The 21,244-nt window shown below is 35.9% G+C and overlaps 1 protein-coding gene and 2 non-coding genes across 3 annotated transcripts in view; 1 reads left to right on the top strand and 2 right to left on the bottom strand.

The window, feature by feature from the left end:
- ilf2 (interleukin enhancer binding factor 2) overlaps positions 1–16,151 on the bottom strand; it is a 30,136-nt gene extending 13,985 nt beyond the window's left edge. The window contains exons 1-10 of the mRNA XM_039767671.1: positions 16,020–16,151; positions 14,745–14,804; positions 10,425–10,467; positions 6,890–6,994; positions 3,880–3,957; positions 1,922–2,024; positions 1,610–1,675; positions 1,303–1,419; positions 1,095–1,173; positions 508–595 (exon numbers count right to left, since the gene is read on the bottom strand). Of these exons, the coding sequence (XP_039623605.1) occupies positions 508–595; positions 1,095–1,173; positions 1,303–1,419; positions 1,610–1,675; positions 1,922–2,024; positions 3,880–3,957; positions 6,890–6,994; positions 10,425–10,467; positions 14,745–14,804; positions 16,020–16,024 (744 nt within the window). The 5' untranslated portion in view covers positions 16,025–16,151. The remainder of the gene's footprint in view (positions 1–507; positions 596–1,094; positions 1,174–1,302; positions 1,420–1,609; positions 1,676–1,921; positions 2,025–3,879; positions 3,958–6,889; positions 6,995–10,424; positions 10,468–14,744; positions 14,805–16,019) is intronic.
- A 161-nt stretch (positions 16,152–16,312) lies between these two features.
- Positions 16,313–16,384, top strand: trnam-cau. The gene has a single exon. It is a non-coding gene; the product is annotated as a tRNA-Met (tRNA).
- Positions 16,385–17,453: 1,069 nt separating this feature from the next.
- trnam-cau lies at positions 17,454–17,525 on the bottom strand. Its single transcript has one exon. It is a non-coding gene; the product is annotated as a tRNA-Met (tRNA).
- Between the last annotated feature and the right edge of the window lie 3,719 nt (positions 17,526–21,244).

Here is a 21,244-nt window from a genome sequence, read left to right as displayed (position 1 = left end):
AGAAATAATCATGTGTTATCAGGACTTTGCATAAAATAGTTTCTTTCATCTTGCCTAAGTTGCAAGTCCTATTCAAAGACAATGAACCACTATTTCTGTTCTGACTAGTTTTCTGTCAATCTGACTGTTACACTTTTGATATTTTTAACTGCTGTTGGAAATATCCAGAGCTTTGCTTTTGAATGTAAGACCATGATTTGCAATTGTGAAGGTTTATATTCATTAAGTAAAAATACATTTATAACGAAAGCAAAACTGGGCATATTTTTGTAATGGTATACTTTTGATATAATGACGTACACTGTATATGCAGCTTTCAAATAAAAGTTAAAATATAAACTAAATGATTCGACAAAGAGGATAACAAACATTGAAAATCCATCTTATTTTATAAGTTCTTAGTTTTACAAGTGTAAAAATATTATATACATACAATATTGCATAGATACGCATTGAAATAATTGGCATATATTTACACAGACTGTATTAAATGAAAAAGTTATCTACCAAAAGATCCAGGATCCAAGGGGTAAGGGGTTCAAATCCTGGAAACCGGGCTCGAAGATCTTTCAGAAGACGGATTAGAACTTTTACTCTGCAATTTATTAAAGAAAAAACAAAAGAAACACATACAGATAAAGTGACAGTCTCTGCAACGCCATATGTGATCACTTTTTAAACTAAAACATTTATAATGTATTTATGTGAAAAGTAAGCAACTTTAATAAAATGATTACTCAAATTAACATTTGTAAAAATGAAAGCAAAAAAGCTGTACTGATTTATACAATCCACAACTATAATTATATTTGCTTATTACAAAATAAACCTGCTATTTATCATTAATAATAAGCTGTATCAAAGAAACATCTGCATGTTGTATAATTCAGGTAACGCTCAATGAACTGACAAATAAAGGAATTAAAATATCCATGAGATGAGAGGATCAAGTAGCTTATAGTATACTCCAGTAAGTTTGGACTTAGACACTTTAAATTGTAAATGAAAGTATGTTGAAAGGGATTGTTCAATAAAGACTTATACAGGCAAGTATTTAAATAATTGAAGCAAAAAATTAGTAACAGTAGTCTTACGTTGATTGGGAAGCATTTTCTTCAAACCAACGGGCATGTCTAATGGCAGCTAAAGCACTCTGAAGAACCTTTATATCCACTAAAAAAAATAAATAAATAAATTAGGGGTGGCAGAGGATGATAGCAACATTATGAATTATGTTCAAACAAACCATTTACAATAGGCCCTTTTTTATTCAAGTTCTACATTATAGTAATTAATACATACAGTGAAGCTCTGGATCCAGCTTGCGTAGATTTGGCGGTACAGTGGTGATCAGGATTTTTACTGTGGCATCTGCAGAACTAATCTCAAAGCCAGTCTCATTAGTGAGCATGGACAATACTGAGGGGGGAGGAAAAAAATAAATGTTATAAAGACAAAACCACCAAATGTATTAAGTTACTTAATTTTGTTTCTGACTTGATACTGCTATGACAACACTGAAGTTAAGTGAATTTAAGAACACTACAATAATAAGATAGTCATCACAATGGATGCTTTTAAAAATTTAGTTAGTGCATTTAACACAAACCTTCAGCTGGATCCTGTGCACGAAGCGTTTCAACAACTTTGTTTCCCAGAGCAGCAACAGCTTCCACTGTTTAAAATAAATTGATTTGCTTGTTTAATATATGTTAACTTACAGACTTCAGTTACACAGACATTTCATAGAAACTTAGACTTCACAACAAAAGATGTGCTGAATATAACAATTCAATTTAGATGTCAGAACTATACATTTTTGAAACTTAAATATATAAGAAAATGTACTGATTTCTTGTAACAGACCAAAAACAAACGAAGTCTGCAAAAATTACAACCTCCCACATTGTCAGATACTCACATGTTGGCAGGATTTTGAGAATAACAACCAGATCTGCAACATTGTGTCCCGTTGTCATTGTGCCTTTTTTGTAAGAGCCCACTTGGCGAACCTCCTCAATTTGCTATGAAAAATATAAACAAGATCAGCCTGTGAATAGTATTTATAAACACACAAAAATAATTGACACACCAGGAAAAAAAGTCACACTGCCAAACTATAGTACTATTATTAAATTCTTAATTTTATTGCATAACTTTTAATTTAACTAATAATGTTATTGAAGAAATTAAATGATTTTTTGTTACAAACGTTTTTTCCACTCATGTTAGCCTATTTATATAAAACTGTATAAGTTAAATAAACCAGATAGCAAATTTCACACTTCTCTATTTAATGAAATAGGAGGGAAAGATGCTAAAACCTTACCCCAGCACCTACAAACACTTCATATTTTCTTCTCTATTCTGCTCTATAAACCAAAAACTGCTATTTTTAGCAAAAAACTAAGACATTTCAATGAAAATGTGTTTTAACTATACTGTTGCATGCCTTTATATAAAAATAAATGCAATCAACCACACTTCTGCTGATTTGTTAATGTGGAGGAAATATGATGTCTTAAGCCTGAATTAGATTTTCATTTTTTTGTAAATACCTCAAAAAGGTTGCCTTAAGTGTGTTCAAATAATGCTCATGCTGTATCAGGTTAAGTATAGTGCCAGAATGTATCACAGTGTAATTATAAAAAAATAAATCTATTAACACGGGAAATGAAAGATTAACAGAACTCCTAAAAGACATCAGAGAGAAAGTCATGGAAAGCATAATTATCATCAATGTGAAAATACATTTAAGCAGCTCAAGGTGTTTTTTTCTTCCTGAACACTTAATACTCTTGGCTACCAAGGCTATATGAAGTACTGCACAAATTATATAACATGTAATATGTAACATAACTACACTCTTCCACACTAAATGTTCATAAGGTCATTTATTCTAATCAGAAATCAAGTTTTAGTAGATAATATGATGAAATCATAAAACTGACCATACTGCTGTTGGACCAATAAATATTAACTTGCAATTAAAAAAATTTGATTAACCGGCATAGGTTTTCCTCAGCAGCTGGTGATAACTAATGCCTTGGTAATTCTTCAAATACTACAGTATATCAAAGCACCTCTCTAAACTGAGGACTGGCTGGCTATCAATATACTGCAAAAAAGGGAAAACTGGTCAGTTACACAAATAATTTTAAAAAAGTTGCCAGAAATAATCAAAAATGAATGTAAACATTTGCAAAATACTGCTTTTCGGTCTTCTGCAGAGGTTTATTATGTAGTTGCCACCTTGTAAAAGCACTCTGAAGCTGCATTTGAAATGTGGATCTTCAAACTACCGACATGTCCAACCACATCTAACCTTACAGGGTGATGCAACAAAACCACAGATAACTTTGTTACCATTATGCAATGTAGAATACTTAGAGGGGACTGGGCAGTCTTTGGTCCTGGAGCACCTAAAGGTTTATTTTTCTCTAGCATACCATCAACTAAGTTTTTGTTTTTCTCTCTTCATTAACCATCCAACCTTAGAGTTGGACTGTGTCTTCTACCATTACAACCAAAAGAATAAAACACCGTGACATTTAAATTATGCTTATTCACTCATTCCTTTCTCAATTTATTTGTATTGTGTATGAATGCTTTGTTTTCTTTGCAATTCTTGAAAAGCATATTCAGCTAGACTTTTATATGAAAATATATAAACAACTGTTGTTGATAATGTTCTTTACCAAACCCTCTCTCCAAATTAAAATTCACAAACCCCACTAAGAAATTGCAATATTTTAAGACAAAAAAAAAAGTTTGTCAGAAGGGTTGGAGAATTTACTAAAATTGCACATGACAAGAAAAATTACAAAAAACTACTTAAAAAAAAAAAAAAGGGCAGAATAGGAAAAAAAAATTGCTCACCACTTCAAAGTTTCCAGGAGCTACAATAAGGTTGTCAATCACATTGTTAATCTTTGTAACAAGAGAAAGGATGGAAGACTAAGGAGAGAGAAAAAGGAGCATATTATTCCAGTAGTCTAATTCCAATTATTTTTATATATATATATATATATATATATATATAACTGCTCAAAAAATTAAAGGAACACTTTGAAAACACATCAGATCTCAATGGGAAAAAGAAATCCTCCTGGATATCTATACTGATATAGACTGGGTAATGTGTTAGGAACGAAAGGCTGCCACATCGTTTGATGGAAATGAAAATGATCAACCTACAGAGCCCTGAATTCAAAGATGCCGCAAAAATCAGAGTGAAAAAATTATGTGGCAGGCTAGTCCATTTTGCCAAAATTGAATTGCAGCAACTCCAAATTGTATGCAGCACTTTGTATGGCCCCTGTGTTCTTGTATACATGCCTGACAACATCGGTGCATGCTTCTAATGAGATGACAGATGGTGTTGTGGGGGATCTCCTCCCAGATCTGGACCAGGGCATCACTGAGCTCCTGGACAGTCTGAGGTGCAACCTGGTGGCATTGGATGGACCAAAACATAATGTCCCAGAGGTGTTCTATTGGATTTAGGTCAGGAAAGTGTGGTGGCCAGTCAATGGTATCAATTCCTTCATCCTCCAGGAACTGCCTGCATACTCTCACCACATGAGGCCAGGAATTGTCGTGCACCAGGAGCCACTGTACCAGCATAGGGTCTGACAATGGGTCCAAGGATTTCATCCTGATACCTAATGGCAGCCAAGGTGCCTTTGTCAAGCCTGTAGCGGTCTGTGTGACCCTCCATGGATATGCCTCCCCAGACAATCATTAACCCACCACCAAACTGCTCATGCTGAATGATGTTACAGGCAGCATAATGTTCTCCATGGCTTCTCCAGACCCTTTCACTTCTGTCACGTGCTCAGGGTGAACCTGCTCTCATCTGTAAAAAGCACAGGGCACCAGTGGTGCATCTGCCAATTCTGGTATTCTATGGCGAATGCCAATTGAGCTGCATGCTGCTGGGCAGTGAGCTCAGGGCCCATTAGAGGACATGGGGCCCTTGGGTCACCCTCATGAAGTCTTTCTGGTTGTTTGGTCAGAGACATTCACACCAGTGGCCTGCTGGAGGTCATTTTGTAGGGCTCTGGCAGTGCTCATCCTGTTCCTCCTTGCCCAAAGGAGCAGATACTGGTCCTGCTGATGGGTTATGGACCTTCTATGGCCCTCTCCGGCTCTCCTAGAGTAACTACTTGTCTCCTAGAATCTCCTCCATGCCCTTGAGACTGTGCAGGGAGACACAGCAAACCTTCTGGCAATGACACGTATTGATGTGCCATCCTGGAGAAGTTGGACTACCTGTGCAACCTCTGTAGGGTCCAGGTATCGCCTCATGCTACCAGTAGTGACACTGACTGTAGCCAAATGCAAAACTAGTGAAGAAACAGTCAGAAAAGATGAGGAGGGAAAAATGTCTGTGGCCTCCACCTGTTAAACCACTCCTGTTTTGGGGGTCATCTCATTGTTGCCCCTCTAGTGCATCTGTTGTTAATTTCATTAACACCACAGCAGCTGAAACTGATTAACAACCCCTCTGCTACTTAACTGACCAGATTAATATCCCATAAGTTTCATTGACTTTATGCTATACTCTGATTAAAAAGTGTTCCTTTAATTCTTTTGAGCAGTATATATATATATATATATATATATATAAAAAAACACACATTACCACAAATTACAATCATACCAATAATATGAAACTGATTTAACTGTGCAATTTAAGATTAGCTATGCTATCATTTTATCAATTATAATGCTGTATGATTATACCAGAATATCAAAGTGGAAAAGAAAGCATAAAGAAACAATCACAAATCAAAACAAAAGCAGTAAAATCCTGAAAATGAATATAAAGGTCACAAATAAAATAATAAAACAAAAATCAAAGGTGACTCAAATGATCCTATACGAAAGCAGTACGTCATAAGATATATTAAGCAATGCAGTGCAAGTTTTTGACCAGATTTCAAGCTACATGTTCAATATCAAACAGCTGCAACTTAAGTCAACTTCAATAAAGGCACCAGTAAAAACACATTCAAAATGTGAGGTGGACCTTTTCATTTCAAATTGGTTGAATAAAGGACACAAAGTAAACAAACCAGGAAATTGGAACATGAGATGCAAATGTTTGGTAAACGCACTGAATGATGCCCCCTCTCAGACACATACAACACAAGGCTGTTGCATGAATTAGGCTGTTGCCTAATTCCTTAACCATCATTAGGAACTGATAAGTTTCTTTGTCATCTGCACCTCATTATTAATGAGGTGCAGATGACAAAGAAACTATCAGTTCTTAATGACATGCTTCCATTTAAATCCGTGTATATGCACCATGAAGTATCTGCATTAATAAAATGTTTTGATATTAAAGAGAAGGAAGATAAGCAAGAGGTAAAAATCTGCTGTGTAAAATAAAACATACGGATAACATTCTCAAAAAATGAAAAATCTACAATGTGATACGGTTTTGTCTTTGAAGAATTAAAGCACTAACAACTCATATAATAAATACCAAGTTTCATTATCTGCTAGGCCTGGCAACTAATTATGAAACTGTCTGAAACGAAAACATACAGCCACTACAGCCACCCAGGACAGTTACTGAGGACCTTCAGTGCAGTGCATCAAGCAGTTACACAAAACTGGTATTTGGAGAGAAGGAAAATCAAAACCTGGCAAATGATTACTCAACTTTGAAAATCATTCAATTAACCCAGGGAAAAAAAAAACTGAACAAGACAATGGAGAATTTAAAGAAAGTGGTGAAATCAAATAATCACTAAAGGAAGGACTGCAATGACTGATTAATGCAACTAAGCTGGTCTCCTTAAATTGAATTTTCAGGTCACACATTAAACAGGAATAATCTTTGTGCAGCAGCAACACTGCCATAATATAAGTATACCTGCTCAGCTGGTGTTGGGGTAAGATCCTGGTTTCTCTTTAGTAGCGCTTCATTGAAGGCAGTCTCATCAGGTGCTGGTTTTACTCGAGGGAAGGCCATCTCACACTTTAAAAAGAAAGAAAAAAAAAAAAAAACATACTCTAGCTTAGTTAAAGACTAAGGCAAGGTTGTTAAAGGCCCCCAGGCCAGATTCTGCCCTTGGAGATTTTAATTCAGCCCAAGTCATCAATATTCAAAACATGTTACACGACATATGGCCCACCCACGAAGATCAATAGTTTCTTCAGAGACTGCATTTAGTATGCAGACCATATGAAAATTCTATCCATAACTGACATTTACACTTGTCATCAAACATCTCACTAGAGGTTGTTATGTTTTGGCACAGCACAACACAGCCAGTAACCTGTAGTTAGAATGAAAACTGGCTGCTTATAATGACCAAAAATAAAAAAGAAACACTACATTGCTACAAATAAACTTTACGGCTTCAATAACATGCAAGAGACTGGACTTTCTAATGAAGGATTTCACATACACCACTGCTGGCTACCAGTCCTTAGCTGACTGCTGCCGCCACACTACATAATTGTTTTGTCTTTTCTGTTACTTGATTGTTTCACGCTGATAGAAAATTAACTTGCATTTCTACTCATGTTAAATGTGATCACAATTCTTTTCTAACCATTTACGAATGCAATTTATTTTTTTAACAAGGTCAGGAGCCATTGATCGTGATGTGTAGAATGATGCCAGTACAAATGTCATTATCTCTTGCATGTTGTGTTAGCATCAAATTCAAAACCTGTGTCTGGACTAACACTCTTTCTCAACTTTGTGCTAACCAGGGCATCCTTTGCAGGTTGTCTTCTAAATCCCAAGGTGCAATATACTAGGCTTCACAGAAGCACTCTTCAGCTGAACGTGCTTTTTTATTTTCTTGAGGTGCAAGTTCACAGCTTTATTTTTGTTATATGGTGTCCTTTTCAGCAAGTGTGTTCACCGTCTCTTCCTCCATTACCTCAAACTCTTGATGCAGATTTTGGATACATAGTTGTTGTATAGTACATAGAATTTACAGTCCATGTCATCCATTACTTTTAAAGCACTGTGGATTACCATTAGAAGTTGTTTAGCAGTAGTAAAAGTGGTTTTAAATTGGTAAGCTCTTGGAAAAGCTGTGCCAGTATCGGAGATTCTGCAACATTAATTCGATCTGACATTAGTGGAGTTTTTAAATTCTAAACCATCCACAATGATGGCTACACTGCAGGCGTCAGTTCACATTTTAGTTTCATAACTGCGTGTGTTGCAATGTGTATTTTTGGTTTTTTTTTTTTTGTTTTAGTTATGAATTTCCCCAAAATTATTTGTTCTTGTATATATTTAGTAGCATACTGATCAAATTATAATCATCCAGCTAGAGATTCATGTGCCATGTGGCTGGACAGCTACTGAGCACTGTGCTTTCAGAAGATAACAGTTCAATGTGCAAATTAAATACCTCAGTGGTAGGAGGAGGTCCCACAAAAAGAGTGGAAGGAGGGTAAGAGGCAATTAGTAAAGGCTCATCAGTTTCAAACTAAAGTTCTCAGTGGGACTGATTATTTAAACCCACGACCACCCACTTTTGCAGTACTACATCCCGTCTCCACCCACTCACATATACACTTCGCTTCATTTGAGCCTCTCCCATCTGTACCCAAAAAGTTTTGGCATGCTTCCAGATGCAGAAACACATTGCTTCCATTAAGGAAAAAAATTATGCATGGTTGATTGTTTAGCATGATCATATACAAGGTGGGGACTGAAACATCCCCGTATTTGGCCCAGTTGTCCTTTTCACTTTTTTTTTTTGCGACAATTCTGCTGTTTCAGTATTTAATATGGATCTCCGATGTGACAAATAGTTTGAGGACAAGTCTTCACAGAAGGAAACAGAAAAGACCAGTGTAGGCAACATGTTTTGTTAAAGCTTTGTAAGTACTGTAGGCTTACTATTCTATAAGGAGATAAAGTATGATCTATATTAATAATTGCTATTCATTCCAGATAAATGTGATATTCTGTTCTGACAAAGAAAGTACAAACTGGCATATTACTGCTTAGAAAAACACCCCACTTTCAAAAAGTTTTAGAGATTTATAATTTTTTTTTTAATCTTATACATGAAGATATAAAAGATACAGAGGGAGAAAGTGTTTGGCTGAGCAATGTTACTGCTTTATAGAGCAGCTGAATAGGAGTTGCTAACCGTATTTTATATACTGTTAAGTATATTTATACTTAGTATTAATAGTTTTACTTATAATAATTTGTAATCAATTCAATTTATTTAACGGTCATTGGGGAGAAGCTCTTTGTGTGATGCTTTTGTTTTGGTTTCTGGAAAGTATGCTACTATATTTTTGTTAAGAATATATTAGATTATAAAGTCAGAATATTTATATTGTGAAAGGCTATGTACTGTATATTGTAAATAGTTTTTTCCTGCGAATAATGTATATACGTATAGTAAACACTTCTAGATGTTTAATAGCTAATGTTCAAGAAAGCAGCACTACAGGAATACAGGAAACAGTTTTGGAAAAAAAAAAAGTTATATTAAAAAAACTGTTCAATCTCTTCACATCATGTCTATTTTTTGCACCACACTATGAAGAGTAGTATTGATAAGAGTATCAATAAGTAACAGTATCAATAAACAGTATAGGTATTGATAAAATCTTAATGATACCCAACCCTAGTCGGCATACACTTCACAACCTTAAGATTTCTTGAATTTCATATTTTATATGTACATTATGCCCATTTTAAATGAACATTAATAGTAGTAGTAGTAGTAGTATGAACCATTTGTGAAATTAGCGAAAATTATACATTAGTGATCATACAGTGTAGCTGCCATGTGTTTCCTTTTCAATTAAACATACTTTACCCTGTAATGCTGGTACTCTTTTTGTAAAACAGAACCACCATAAATTAACCTACCCATTTTATATTGTTATATAGTGTTGGGGGGGCAGGTTTTGAGACAGAAGTCACTTATAGCTTCACCTAGGGCAGCAAAAACATTAGAGGTAGTCCTAGAACAGTCGTCCATTTTATTTTTTTCCTCTCAAAGCAGAGTTCAGTTCTAGGAGCACTGGTATCTTTCCTAACCCACTGCAATGTCAAAAAAGCATTGCCAAAGAAAGTAGCCAAATTCAAGACAAAAATGAGGCAGAACAGAGAGGTATTTGTGTCTTTGCTTGTAAAGAAAATGTGTTGCGAGTTGTTTATTGATATACTCCAACGTGCCTCAGGTATATGAAGTGTTATTTTTGGCCCTCACTAAAATTTAATTTTACACCCATGGACTGGGGTGATCTGCATATATTAGTAAATATCACATAAACTTTCAAAGCCTCCTCTCATAGAACAATTCCCTGGATTAAATGTCAAATGTAAAGTAGCACAATTTCAGCAAATGCCTTCAACTGGATACAGTGGTTTCAAATTATAGATGAATAAATAATACTAGGAAACTACTCACCACATAGAAGTCAAAAGGAATGTGTGGAACAAAGGGACGGTACCTAAAATAAAAATATCGTTTCAGTTAACAAAATACCGTTAAAATACCACTCCAAAAACATTAAATAAAACACCCTATATTCTCATGATATTCTATAAGACAAATATAATTTGAATGAATTATTTTAACTCCTCCATATAGTAACAGATTGCTTCATAAAGTATTTTTAAATGATGTGAGAAATAACTAGGTATTGCTCCAGCAAAGAAATGTACATGTTGCTTCTAAAATGAAAAAAAAAATATCAGAAGGTCCCTAAAAAATTGCTGAAGTGCATTGTTAGATTATGGAGACAGATGAACAGAATGGTCACAACTTATATACAACCAACGTTAGATTCTCAGTGAAAAGTATTCTGCACAAATGAGTGAGTTGGAGTTGTATGTAGCAGAACTTAATTACAATATTACAGCAATAACAAAAACATGGCTAAAAAAAGATGTGGATGAGTATAACAGAGTGATACACATGTTTAGAAAGGATAGACAGAACAGAAAAGGAGGTGGGCTGCTGTTTATGTTGAACCGAATTTAAATGCAAATCCTCTTCAATTGGATGATGAGCACCACCTTACTGAGGACATCTGGCTTCATCTGGAAAGCATTAGGAAATTAGGCCTTACTTTTGGAGTGTGCTATAGACCACCCAATACAGACAGTTATTTCAATACACATCCTTTAGTAATATTAGAAAGGCAGATTTACAGGGAGTATATTATAGTCATGGGAGACTAACTACCTGAATATTAACTGGGATAATGTTGCACACTGTGGAGCACAAGAGGAGTTTTTGGAAGTAATCAGTGACTTTTTTTTTTTTTAAAACCACAAAATGTTAAAGCACCAACATAGGGGGAACACTGTCCAGATTTAGTATTTTGTAATACTGTTATTGAAGCAATAGGGTAAAGTGACTATAATTGTCAACATTTTACAAGCATGCGGATGTAAAGACTTTCTTCGGTAGGACAGATTTTGTGCAGATGCGGCAGTGTCTAATGAGGATAGCCTGGAATAAACTATTAAGTGTAGAGACAGGAGGGGAGCAGTGTGACAGGTTTAAAAACATTTTACATATAATGGAGGGGAGGTGCACACCTAAATTTGGAATTAGTAGGGAAAATGGGAAAAAAAACAAAACAACTCTGTAGTGGGTTAATAAAGAATTGAAAAAAAGGCTGCAAAGGGAAAGAGGCTTTATAAGGTGAATACGATTAATAACTCCAATGTGAATGGTCTGGCATATGAAAACATGAGGAAAACCAATAAAAGGGATATTAGTGAAGCTAAAAGGCTGTTAGTAGTAAAACAACAGTTAAGGACAAATAAGGAATAGTTTACGAGAATTAAAAAATTCAGACAGTGAAATAGCAGATACTCTAAACTTGCATTTTCTGAGGTTTTCACATGTGAGGAAGTACATAACCTCCCAATGGTAATAAGGAATTCTAAGGAAGCACTCAGGGATTTGGAAATTGTTGAAGTAGTACAGCTCAAATTGAATAGGCTGAAATCAAACAAATTACCGGGACTAGATAATATTTACCCTCAAGTTCTTAAGGATATTAGAGAGAGTACACATATGAACCCTTGATGCATATTATTAGGAAGTCACTCACACTGGGGAATTTCTAAGGAAATGCAAAATCACAAATAATATCCCATTACTAGGCTGACCCGCTTTTTAAGGCGACCGACTTTTAAGTTGACCACTTCTTAAGGCAATTCAATATGTAGATCAATTTGATATTTTATACAAACTCATTAATTTGGTTATATTGCATTTGAGCGGTATTACTTTAATATTCGTAGTTTGTTATTTTTGTGATGAAATTTAAACTTTTTTTCTATATTGAGGTCGCCCTTTTGAACCCCCCTGATATTTACTACGCGGTGAGGCATTTGTACTCCATCAACATTAATTATTTCCAGAGACATAATTTTGTCTATTTTTCCAGCGCATCGCGCACAAAAGCAAGGGAACGATGGGAGCATCAGAACTCTGCTCACATCATGTCGCTTCTTACCGCAAGCTGCAAGTAGTAAGTCTGTGATAAGCGGAATACCGCTACGCTTTCCACTCATGGGACGGAAGGACAATCCCGACCGCTTTTATATAGTAAGAAAGAAGAAGATATCGCAGTCTGGAGTAGAAAATCATCTTTTACCTGGAAAAACTAAACTACAAATCCCATCGTGCATTGCAAAATGGATGGGGAGTGTGTGAAACACCGCGCCTGTGTAGCACTCACGGGACGGAAGGACAATCCCGACTGCTTTTATATAGAAGGATATAAAAATGGTGAACGGGCATATTCAAGCAACTATAGGCCAGTATGTTTAATATGCATCACAGGTAAAATAATAGAAGTATTAAGGGTAATGAAGTTAAGTTTTAATGAACAGCATAAGTTCAGAAGAGGGAGGTCCCATTTAACCAACATGCTGGAGTTCTAAGAGGAAGTAACAAAAGGGTATGATCAAAGTGGATATTATTATATTATTTAAATTGACTTTCAGAAAGCTTTCGATAAGGTGCCACACGAGAGGTTGGACATCAAACTAAAAGTAGTAGGAGTTCAGGGTGTTATACACATATACACACAAATGATTTGGATAGAAATATGTTACAAGATCGTTGATTTTGCAGGTGATACCAAGCTAGCTGGATTGGCAGATAATATAGAATCCTTTAATCTTTACAGAGGGACGTTATTTGCTTGGAAGATGCTTTTATCCAAAGTGATTTACAACAGAGGTAAACATAATCAAGTAACATTAAGCTAGGGCCTGTTTGCTCAGCAAGTGTAATAGGACTGGTAGCAAAAGCTGACTGGCACAAGTGAAATGATGTAATAACTAATTTAAAATCATAGATTACAATTGATAAACAACAAATTAACTACCAATATTAAAGATGACAGAACATAGTTTTTTTTCCCTTTTCTCTTTAATCAATCACACAAATATTTACAGAACAGAAGAGTCTTCAATTGCTTCTTAAATACATTGAGGGAGTCAGCAGTACAGATAGAGGTAGGTTGCCCGTTCCACCAACTGGGAACTACACATGAGAGTCTGGATTGAGACTTGATACCAAACAGAGGTGGCATCACCAGTCACTGTTTACTGGTAGCCCAGAGTTGGTCTATATGCACAAGTGCTGACCCACCACAATACAGGTTTGGGCAGAACTGTGGCAGATGATTTTTAATGTAAGTGAAAGTATTACACTTAGAAATAAAAATGGTTAGATTTGAATACACACTTGGAAATCTGAAAGTTAAAGCTACACCTTATAAGAAGGATTTAGGAGTCATAGTGGACTTAGTACTATCAACTGCGAGACAGTATTCAGAAGCCATTAAAAAGGTTATATAGCATGAAGCATAGAGTACAAGTCCAATGAGGTTATGCTCAAACTTTATAACACACTGATTATACCTCATCTGGAGTACTGTGTACAGTTTTGGTCTCCAGGCTACAAAAAGGACATGGCCACACTAGAAAAAGTCAGGAGAAGAACAATGATGCTGACTCCAGGGCAACAGGGGATGAATTATGAGGAAAGATTAAAAGAGCTGAGCCTTTTCAGTTTAAAGAAGATTGAAAAGATATGATCGAAGTGTTTAAAATTATGAAGGGAATTAGTACAGCAGATTGAGACATTTTAAAAGAAGTTTATCAAGGGCACAGCTGTTAAGGGTAAATATAACACAAACATTAGGAAGTTTTTCTTTACACAGAGAACCACAGACACATGGAGTAAGTTACCAAGTAGCATGGTTAACAGTAGGACTTTAGGGACTTTCAAAATTAGGATTGATGTTAATTAAGAAGAATTTAGTGGATAGGACTAGCAAACTGTTGGACTGAATGGCCTGTTCTGATCTAGATTTTTTTTTTTTTTTTAATTTGAAAACATTAGGACAAACAAAAAGAATATTTCTAAAATGGCAGAGTTGATAAGTTGTTCAGGGATTATACACACAATGACCACCATGAATATGAAGCTAGACAATTTTCATTAAATGCAGAAACCAACCTACAGAGAATGAGTAGATGTTTTGCACACAATATTTATAAAGTACGAAGACATTATCATTACCAGATTTGCAATGAACATTAATGCCAATACTTTATTTACAGATTCTACATTAGCACGCCATAAATTTCTACTTACATTAACACTGATTTACAGTTGGATACTAACATGACACTCTATACTATATGAATACATTAGTATCAGTATAACATTAATAGTCACTTGTGCACTTACCCTTGGGCCAAACCCCCTCTAGAACCAAACCGTCCACCTCGGCCCCGCCCCCGATCACCTCTAGGAAACAAAAGATAGAGGGGGCAACATTAATTATCCAGATTCAGCACAACACCCAAGCATTCTATATTATGATTTTACTAAAGCCAGTTTTGCTCTCCTCATAATAGACCTACTGCAAGATGAAAGGTGTACAGTGTATTATTGACTCAAAGAATTGAGCTGTATTAAGGAAAAAAAAAGCCCAAAAAAAAAGTGTATGAGACCATCCATCTTTAGAAAGAAAAACATTTATCTGCTAAGAAGTGCAGAACACTTTACAAAGTAACAACACATTGGTAACAAAAGTTCAATATTCTGGGGTCAGTTTTTTTTTCTCCTACATAATCGTGATTTTGAAAATGCATAGTCTAAAATCTGATATATTAAGCATTTTAAACAACTACACACACAGTATTACTAGTAAAGATATTATAATGGGACATTCTGCAAAATAAATGTATAAGTGCAACACAAACATGTTACCAATCGATTTAAATGTCTTCAATGGACCATTTGTGGTGAAGGGGCTCTTTATTCTGAACAATTCACACACGTACACTAAATCATTTACTGACCCTGATTAAGCCATTAAATGTTTATCCATTATTTAAACCAAACAAAAAATAAAAAGGTTCCACCTAATTCAGATAAACAAGTAATATATGATAATGTGTGCGAAAACTTGTTTTTACAAAGGATGCCCCACAGACATTAAAACATGTTTGGTAAGATGGAGTTCTATTTCAAAAAAAGTATAGTCGATTCTTCAGCGATAGCCAAAAACAAAGACCCCGTTTCCGTTTTGGGAGAAACAAAAGTCACTTATTTCTTTCCTTACTTTTCTGTCTACTACTCTTTAGTACCTTTTGGTTCCAGTGTGTTCGTACAGGTACAACAGAGCGAACACAAGGCCTTGCCAAAACAGGCGGCCATCATACCGAGGCCCATTCATTCTAACACCTAACATTACTTTAAGATACTGACAGAAAAGGGGCTGAAAATTCAATGCATTTCGTTTAGGGTATCTAGGAACAAAAATGTTATGTTATAGCACTGCATCTGATCCCTTTTTTCAGATCGTAAAATACCGGTTGTAACCGTACGACTCTCAACCCATTCACTCGAACTGTAAAGATTAAACATGGTCTCACAAATTCATATTAAAGCTTCTCTTCCCAATCCACTTCCGAATAAAGTAAAAGGTATTTTGAAAATCTACAAGTATATCCATACCTCATTGCGTACGACGTCTTGAATCCTTCTTAAAAACCAAGAAAAGAAAGATGAATTTACTACCCACAACTACAACGAGCAGGCCTAGAGAAAGAGGCAGATGGTACAGACAAACCTGTACGAAGAAGACGTACTATCCAATCAGAAACACCGATACTCAAACAACCTTGCAACTGATTGGTTTTCATTATAGAGGGCGGGTTAAAACGAAAACGGTTACAGTCTTTGTTTAGTAGTTAGCCGGCTTGGTCAGCATGACATTTAGTGAAAGAAGGTAAGTGTGTTTTTGTGGCAGCAGAGTGGCGCAGCGGAAGCGTGCTGGGCCCATAACCCAGAGGTCGATGGATCGAAACCATCCTCTGCTAATTTTTAATGTTAACGTCAGTTGTCTCGATTATTTAAAAATAGTTTTAAAAGAAAGACATGTATAATTATATTGTCTTTCAATTACAGCACACCACAAGTATATGAGGCAATAATAACTTGTGTACCACTGGTTTACCTTTTAAGTGATCAGTAAATACTTCTCAAATATATGCATTATACAGTACCAGAATAACAACAGCAAGATGCAGAAGACAGGACGATGTGGAAGAAGATGATCCGCTGTGGCAACCCCTAACAGGAGCAGCCAAAAGAAGAAGATATTCAAAGAAGAAGAAGATATTCATTATACCAGAAATAATACATCGTATTATATCAAAACAGTTAAGATTAGTGTGCATTTGAAAAACGAAGACAGGCTACTGTTTTTAACTTCACTGAATATAATCAGAAAAACAATATAAATACCATAAACATATCTTATAAAATAACAATTCACATATGAGTAGTTTGATATTCGGAATTTAAATTACATTGAAATAATACCTTATTCAAAAGGAGGAATCGCTTATATTAAATTCTGCAAAAAAAATATTTTTCAGGGGGGTACTTAGATTTCATAAGCTTAAGGAAACAAAGAATACTGATAATTCTTTTATAAGTGCAATAACGTTTGGAGGAGGCTTTCAGAGTTAAATTTCTGGATGAAATGCTTAGATAAAATGAAAATACGATTGATCAAAAATACTCTCCGGTCTTTAATAAATGAACCAAATTTAATATTTTCCGAAATGCATTTAAATGTTTTTGTGTGAAGCCAATTATTTAAAGAATTCTTAAAACCTTTTATTGCTTTGCTATAATAATACTAATAATAACTGTCACAGTCTACGTTAAATTTCGTTCTTAATAAGGGTATATATCGTTTAAACTTTTGTGTTAGAATATCTAATATATGTTTTATTAAATAAGCCAAATATACCGTTACCGTCGAGGACTGTTTTCCACTTTGTGATATTTAATTTAGCATTTTAGTTTACTGTACTGTATTTTATGTAAAACTGCAAGTATTGTTGTTTTGTAAGAGTAACACAATGTAATAAATTGCTTTAGCAGAGGATGGTTTCGATCCATCGACCTCTGGGTTATGGGCCCAGCACGCTTCCGCTGCGCCACTCTGCTACGTAAGTGATTGCATTTATATATGTGTGTTTGGTATTTAAATTAGCTGACTAAAATGTTAATGTATTAAATTGCTGCAGTGGGCTAGCGCCCTTCCCGGGTTTTGTTTCCTGCCTTGCGCCCTGTGCTGGTTGGGATTGGCTCCAGCAGACCCCCTTAACCCTATGATAGGATATAGCGGGTTGGAAAATGACTGACTGACTGTTGTAAACTGTAGGTACAATGAAAAAAGGAAAAAAAATCTACGTAAGACCTATAATGTTATAACAGCCGCACGACATGATAAAGTAGAATAAAGTGTCAGGACACAGTACAGGGTGGTCCAGATGTAATTATGCAGATCCAGATCGTATGGATGACTTTGATTTATGCGAGGACGATTCCATTTCGGCGCGAAGACGATTCTTCATGTCGTCATTTCACACACTTCTCGATGGTCCGGGATTTTTCGGTTGATTTTCAATGTAATAAACTTAATAAGTTATAGCGTAATGAAAATTGCATAATTAGATCTGGACCACCGGTGCCGGCTATTTGCGATTGCAAAACTGCTTAAAAAAATCGAGGTATCAAAGGGAAATAACAGTAAATTTCTACTTTTAAACAATGCATCATCACGCCTACACCTTGGGCACGTTAACTGAAGATTGAGTCACCAACTGCCAATAATAGTGGAGAGCACTGTATTTGTCCTTTTTATCTTAGGATGACATGCCTGTGACTTGCATATTACTTTAGGTAGTGTCCAGATTGGTGTATTCATAATACTCTGAAATAATTGATGTATTCTAAAAAACTATTGAGATAACCATGAACAAGAGTGTTCAGACCAAAACCAGATAGCTTGCACAAGACAAATACTACATACAGTATGACAATTTGATGTATTTATTTGTGTGTGTCCACAGTGGCTGTGTGGCTGCAGTATGACTTGAGAACAAGGGGCTCAGGTTTTTGTGGCTGCAGAGATCAGCAGGGCCTCCAGGAGGACTCAACATGAAAAACTGTTGGAGTTCATCATAAAGGACCATGGAACAGATGATCACTTGCTGGTAACTTAGTTCAGATAACAAGTAAAACTTTGTTATTGAAATCTGTAGCAAAGAGCTATAATGACTTTATAGCACCAAACTCTTGTATTTGCTTATCCAGCAGTCTGTTGTATCTGAAAAGGTGTCATCCAAATGGTTTAAAAATGATGAAGATCCTAAAGGTCAATGGGTAATGACCTATAAACAGTAGAAGATGAGGAGCTGACACATGGCTTCTACTACCTGGATGAAGTGCTGTCAAGAGCTGTAGGCACTTTTGAAAGGATCAACAGAGTTCATGTCATTCTGGATTTGCTGATGCCAGAGGCTCATTTGGCTTCAGCGAATTTCTAATGAGTACAGAAAGTGTCTCTGTGAGTAAGAAGCAGAAGTTCTGTTCATTGATGGACCAGCAGACGGTGAGTGGTACGTCATGTGGTGTTGGGGAGCAGACAGTCCTTTCTTTGTATTTTCAGCACCACTATTCTGTTAATCCGAAAACCATTTTACTTGTAGTGAATTTAGACAAGAATATAAACTAAATACATATAAATGTAAATATTTGTTTAAAGTGAAATTTACAATGCGCAGTAATACACTTTTAGTATTGGTAAAAGTAAATCTTTTTTTTTAAAGTGAATGAAGAGTTTGATAAACTTGTGCTTTAACTGTTGGAGTACAAGGACAGACAGCATCACTGAGGCATTTCAACTTGGGATTCCATCTCAGCCACTCCTCTAATAAACGTGTCACTTGCTTTAATTGTCTTTGGCCTTTTTTATTTCTGAGTGTTAAACTGATTGTGCATAATAGAGTTGTGTATATTTGATTTAACTATTGATGTAAATAATAAAGGACACTTTCTGTTATTGTTAAAGATTGTTGATTAAGGTCTGCATAGTTGAAATTGTCTGTGTATCTGTTTTAGCCAATTCATGCCATCTGCATTTTTTCTTTAATTTTTATAATTGCATTGTGCAGTTTTATTACTTTTTTAAACATTACAAGCAAACATGTCTATCCCCATTACATATTATTTATATACAGTATAATATATAGAAGTGGGCGTGCTTCAGTATTCCCTGATCAGTCTGTTTGTTAGAATGCAAGAAGAAAATAAATTTTATTGTTAATTGTAAATATTTCTTGAAATGGTTGTACAATTTATACTGAATAATTATTAATAAAATTTTGTTTTTCGTAGTGACAATACTGAGTGTTTTAATTTTTGCTGGCCCAATCAACTCATGTATTAACACAACTAGAATTGATAGATTTGAGCAGAGCCTCCTCTTGTATCAACATCGTCTACAAATGGCACACTGGACTTGCCAGTAATCCCACAGGAGAAAACAGCTTGGAAACTGAGCACCCTGATCAAGACTTTGCTGTTCACTTACAACAATAAGGTTCTTACTTACTGTATCTTTATTTAGGAGTCACATTTTCAATAAAATTTGCATTGTCTTTAACTGAAAATGAGGCTTGTATATATAGGAACAAAATTAAAGGAAACAAGTTGTATAATCTTGATAAATGGAGAGTCAAAACTTTTGAAGTTCAGTATTCTAAAACCATAACTCACAGCTAGAACCTTGTTATCCTAATTATGTGTATATATATATATATATATATATATATATATATATATATATATATATATATATATATATATATATATAGTGGAATGGGACCCAGACACAGACAGGCGGACAACGTTTGTTCACCCAACACACCCATTTATTCACCACAACTATATACAATATTTACAAGTCCAGTGCACAACCCAGTGCCTCTAGCACTGATTCCCCAAAAGTCCGGGCCTCTCACACAGTCCTTTAAGCCTTCCTTCTGCCCCTTTTATACCAACCCAGATGGGCTCCAGCTGCTTCCCGGCACTCCTCCATGGACACGCCCCCATGTGGTGGAACTGCCGGCTACACACCCGGAAGCCCTCCGGGTGTCCCCATTCTTCTTCCCTCTAGCACTTCCGGGTGTGGCGGAAGTGCTGAGCTCCAGGGTTCTTCAGGCATCAGGGCGCCGCCTGGCGGTGGCCACAGGCCCCTACAGGGTTGGGATTCCAAGCCCCCTACCTGAGGCCACCAACAAAACCAGGGCGGTCAACCCCTCGTGGTCGGGAGGAAGCACCAGCCCTCCTCCAGTCCCCTTGGGCGTCCCGGCTGAGCTCCACCCCCAGCCGCATGTGACAATATATATATATATATATATATATAAACTGCTCAAAAAAAGGAACACTTTGAAAACACATGAGATCTCAATGGGAAAAAAATCATACTGGATATTTATACTGATATGGACTGATATGGTAATATGTTAGGAACGAAAGGATGGAAATAAAAATTATCAACCTGAAGAGAGGGGGCTGAATTCAAAGACAACCCAAAAATCAAAGGGAAAAAATGATGCAGCAGGCAGGAAGGCAAGTCCGTTTTGCCAAAATGTCATTGCAGCAACTCCAGATTGTACTCAGTAGTTTGTATGCCAGCCCACATATGCATGACAACGTCCTAATGAGATGACAGATGGGGTCCTGGGGGATCTCCTCCCAGATCTGGACCCGGGCATCACTGAGCTCCTGGACAGGCTGAGGCGTCGGATTGACCCAAACATTATGTCCCACCCCAGGGTGTTCTATTGGATTGAGTTCAGGCAAATTTGGCGGGTGTT

Source organism: Polypterus senegalus, chromosome 1 (genome assembly GCF_016835505.1).
Source record: "Polypterus senegalus isolate Bchr_013 chromosome 1, ASM1683550v1, whole genome shotgun sequence".
NCBI classification, from domain to species: Eukaryota; Metazoa; Chordata; class Cladistia; order Polypteriformes; family Polypteridae; genus Polypterus; species Polypterus senegalus.
The sequence above is the reverse complement of the archived record's forward strand: the minus strand, read 5'-3'. Positions and strand labels throughout refer to the sequence as shown.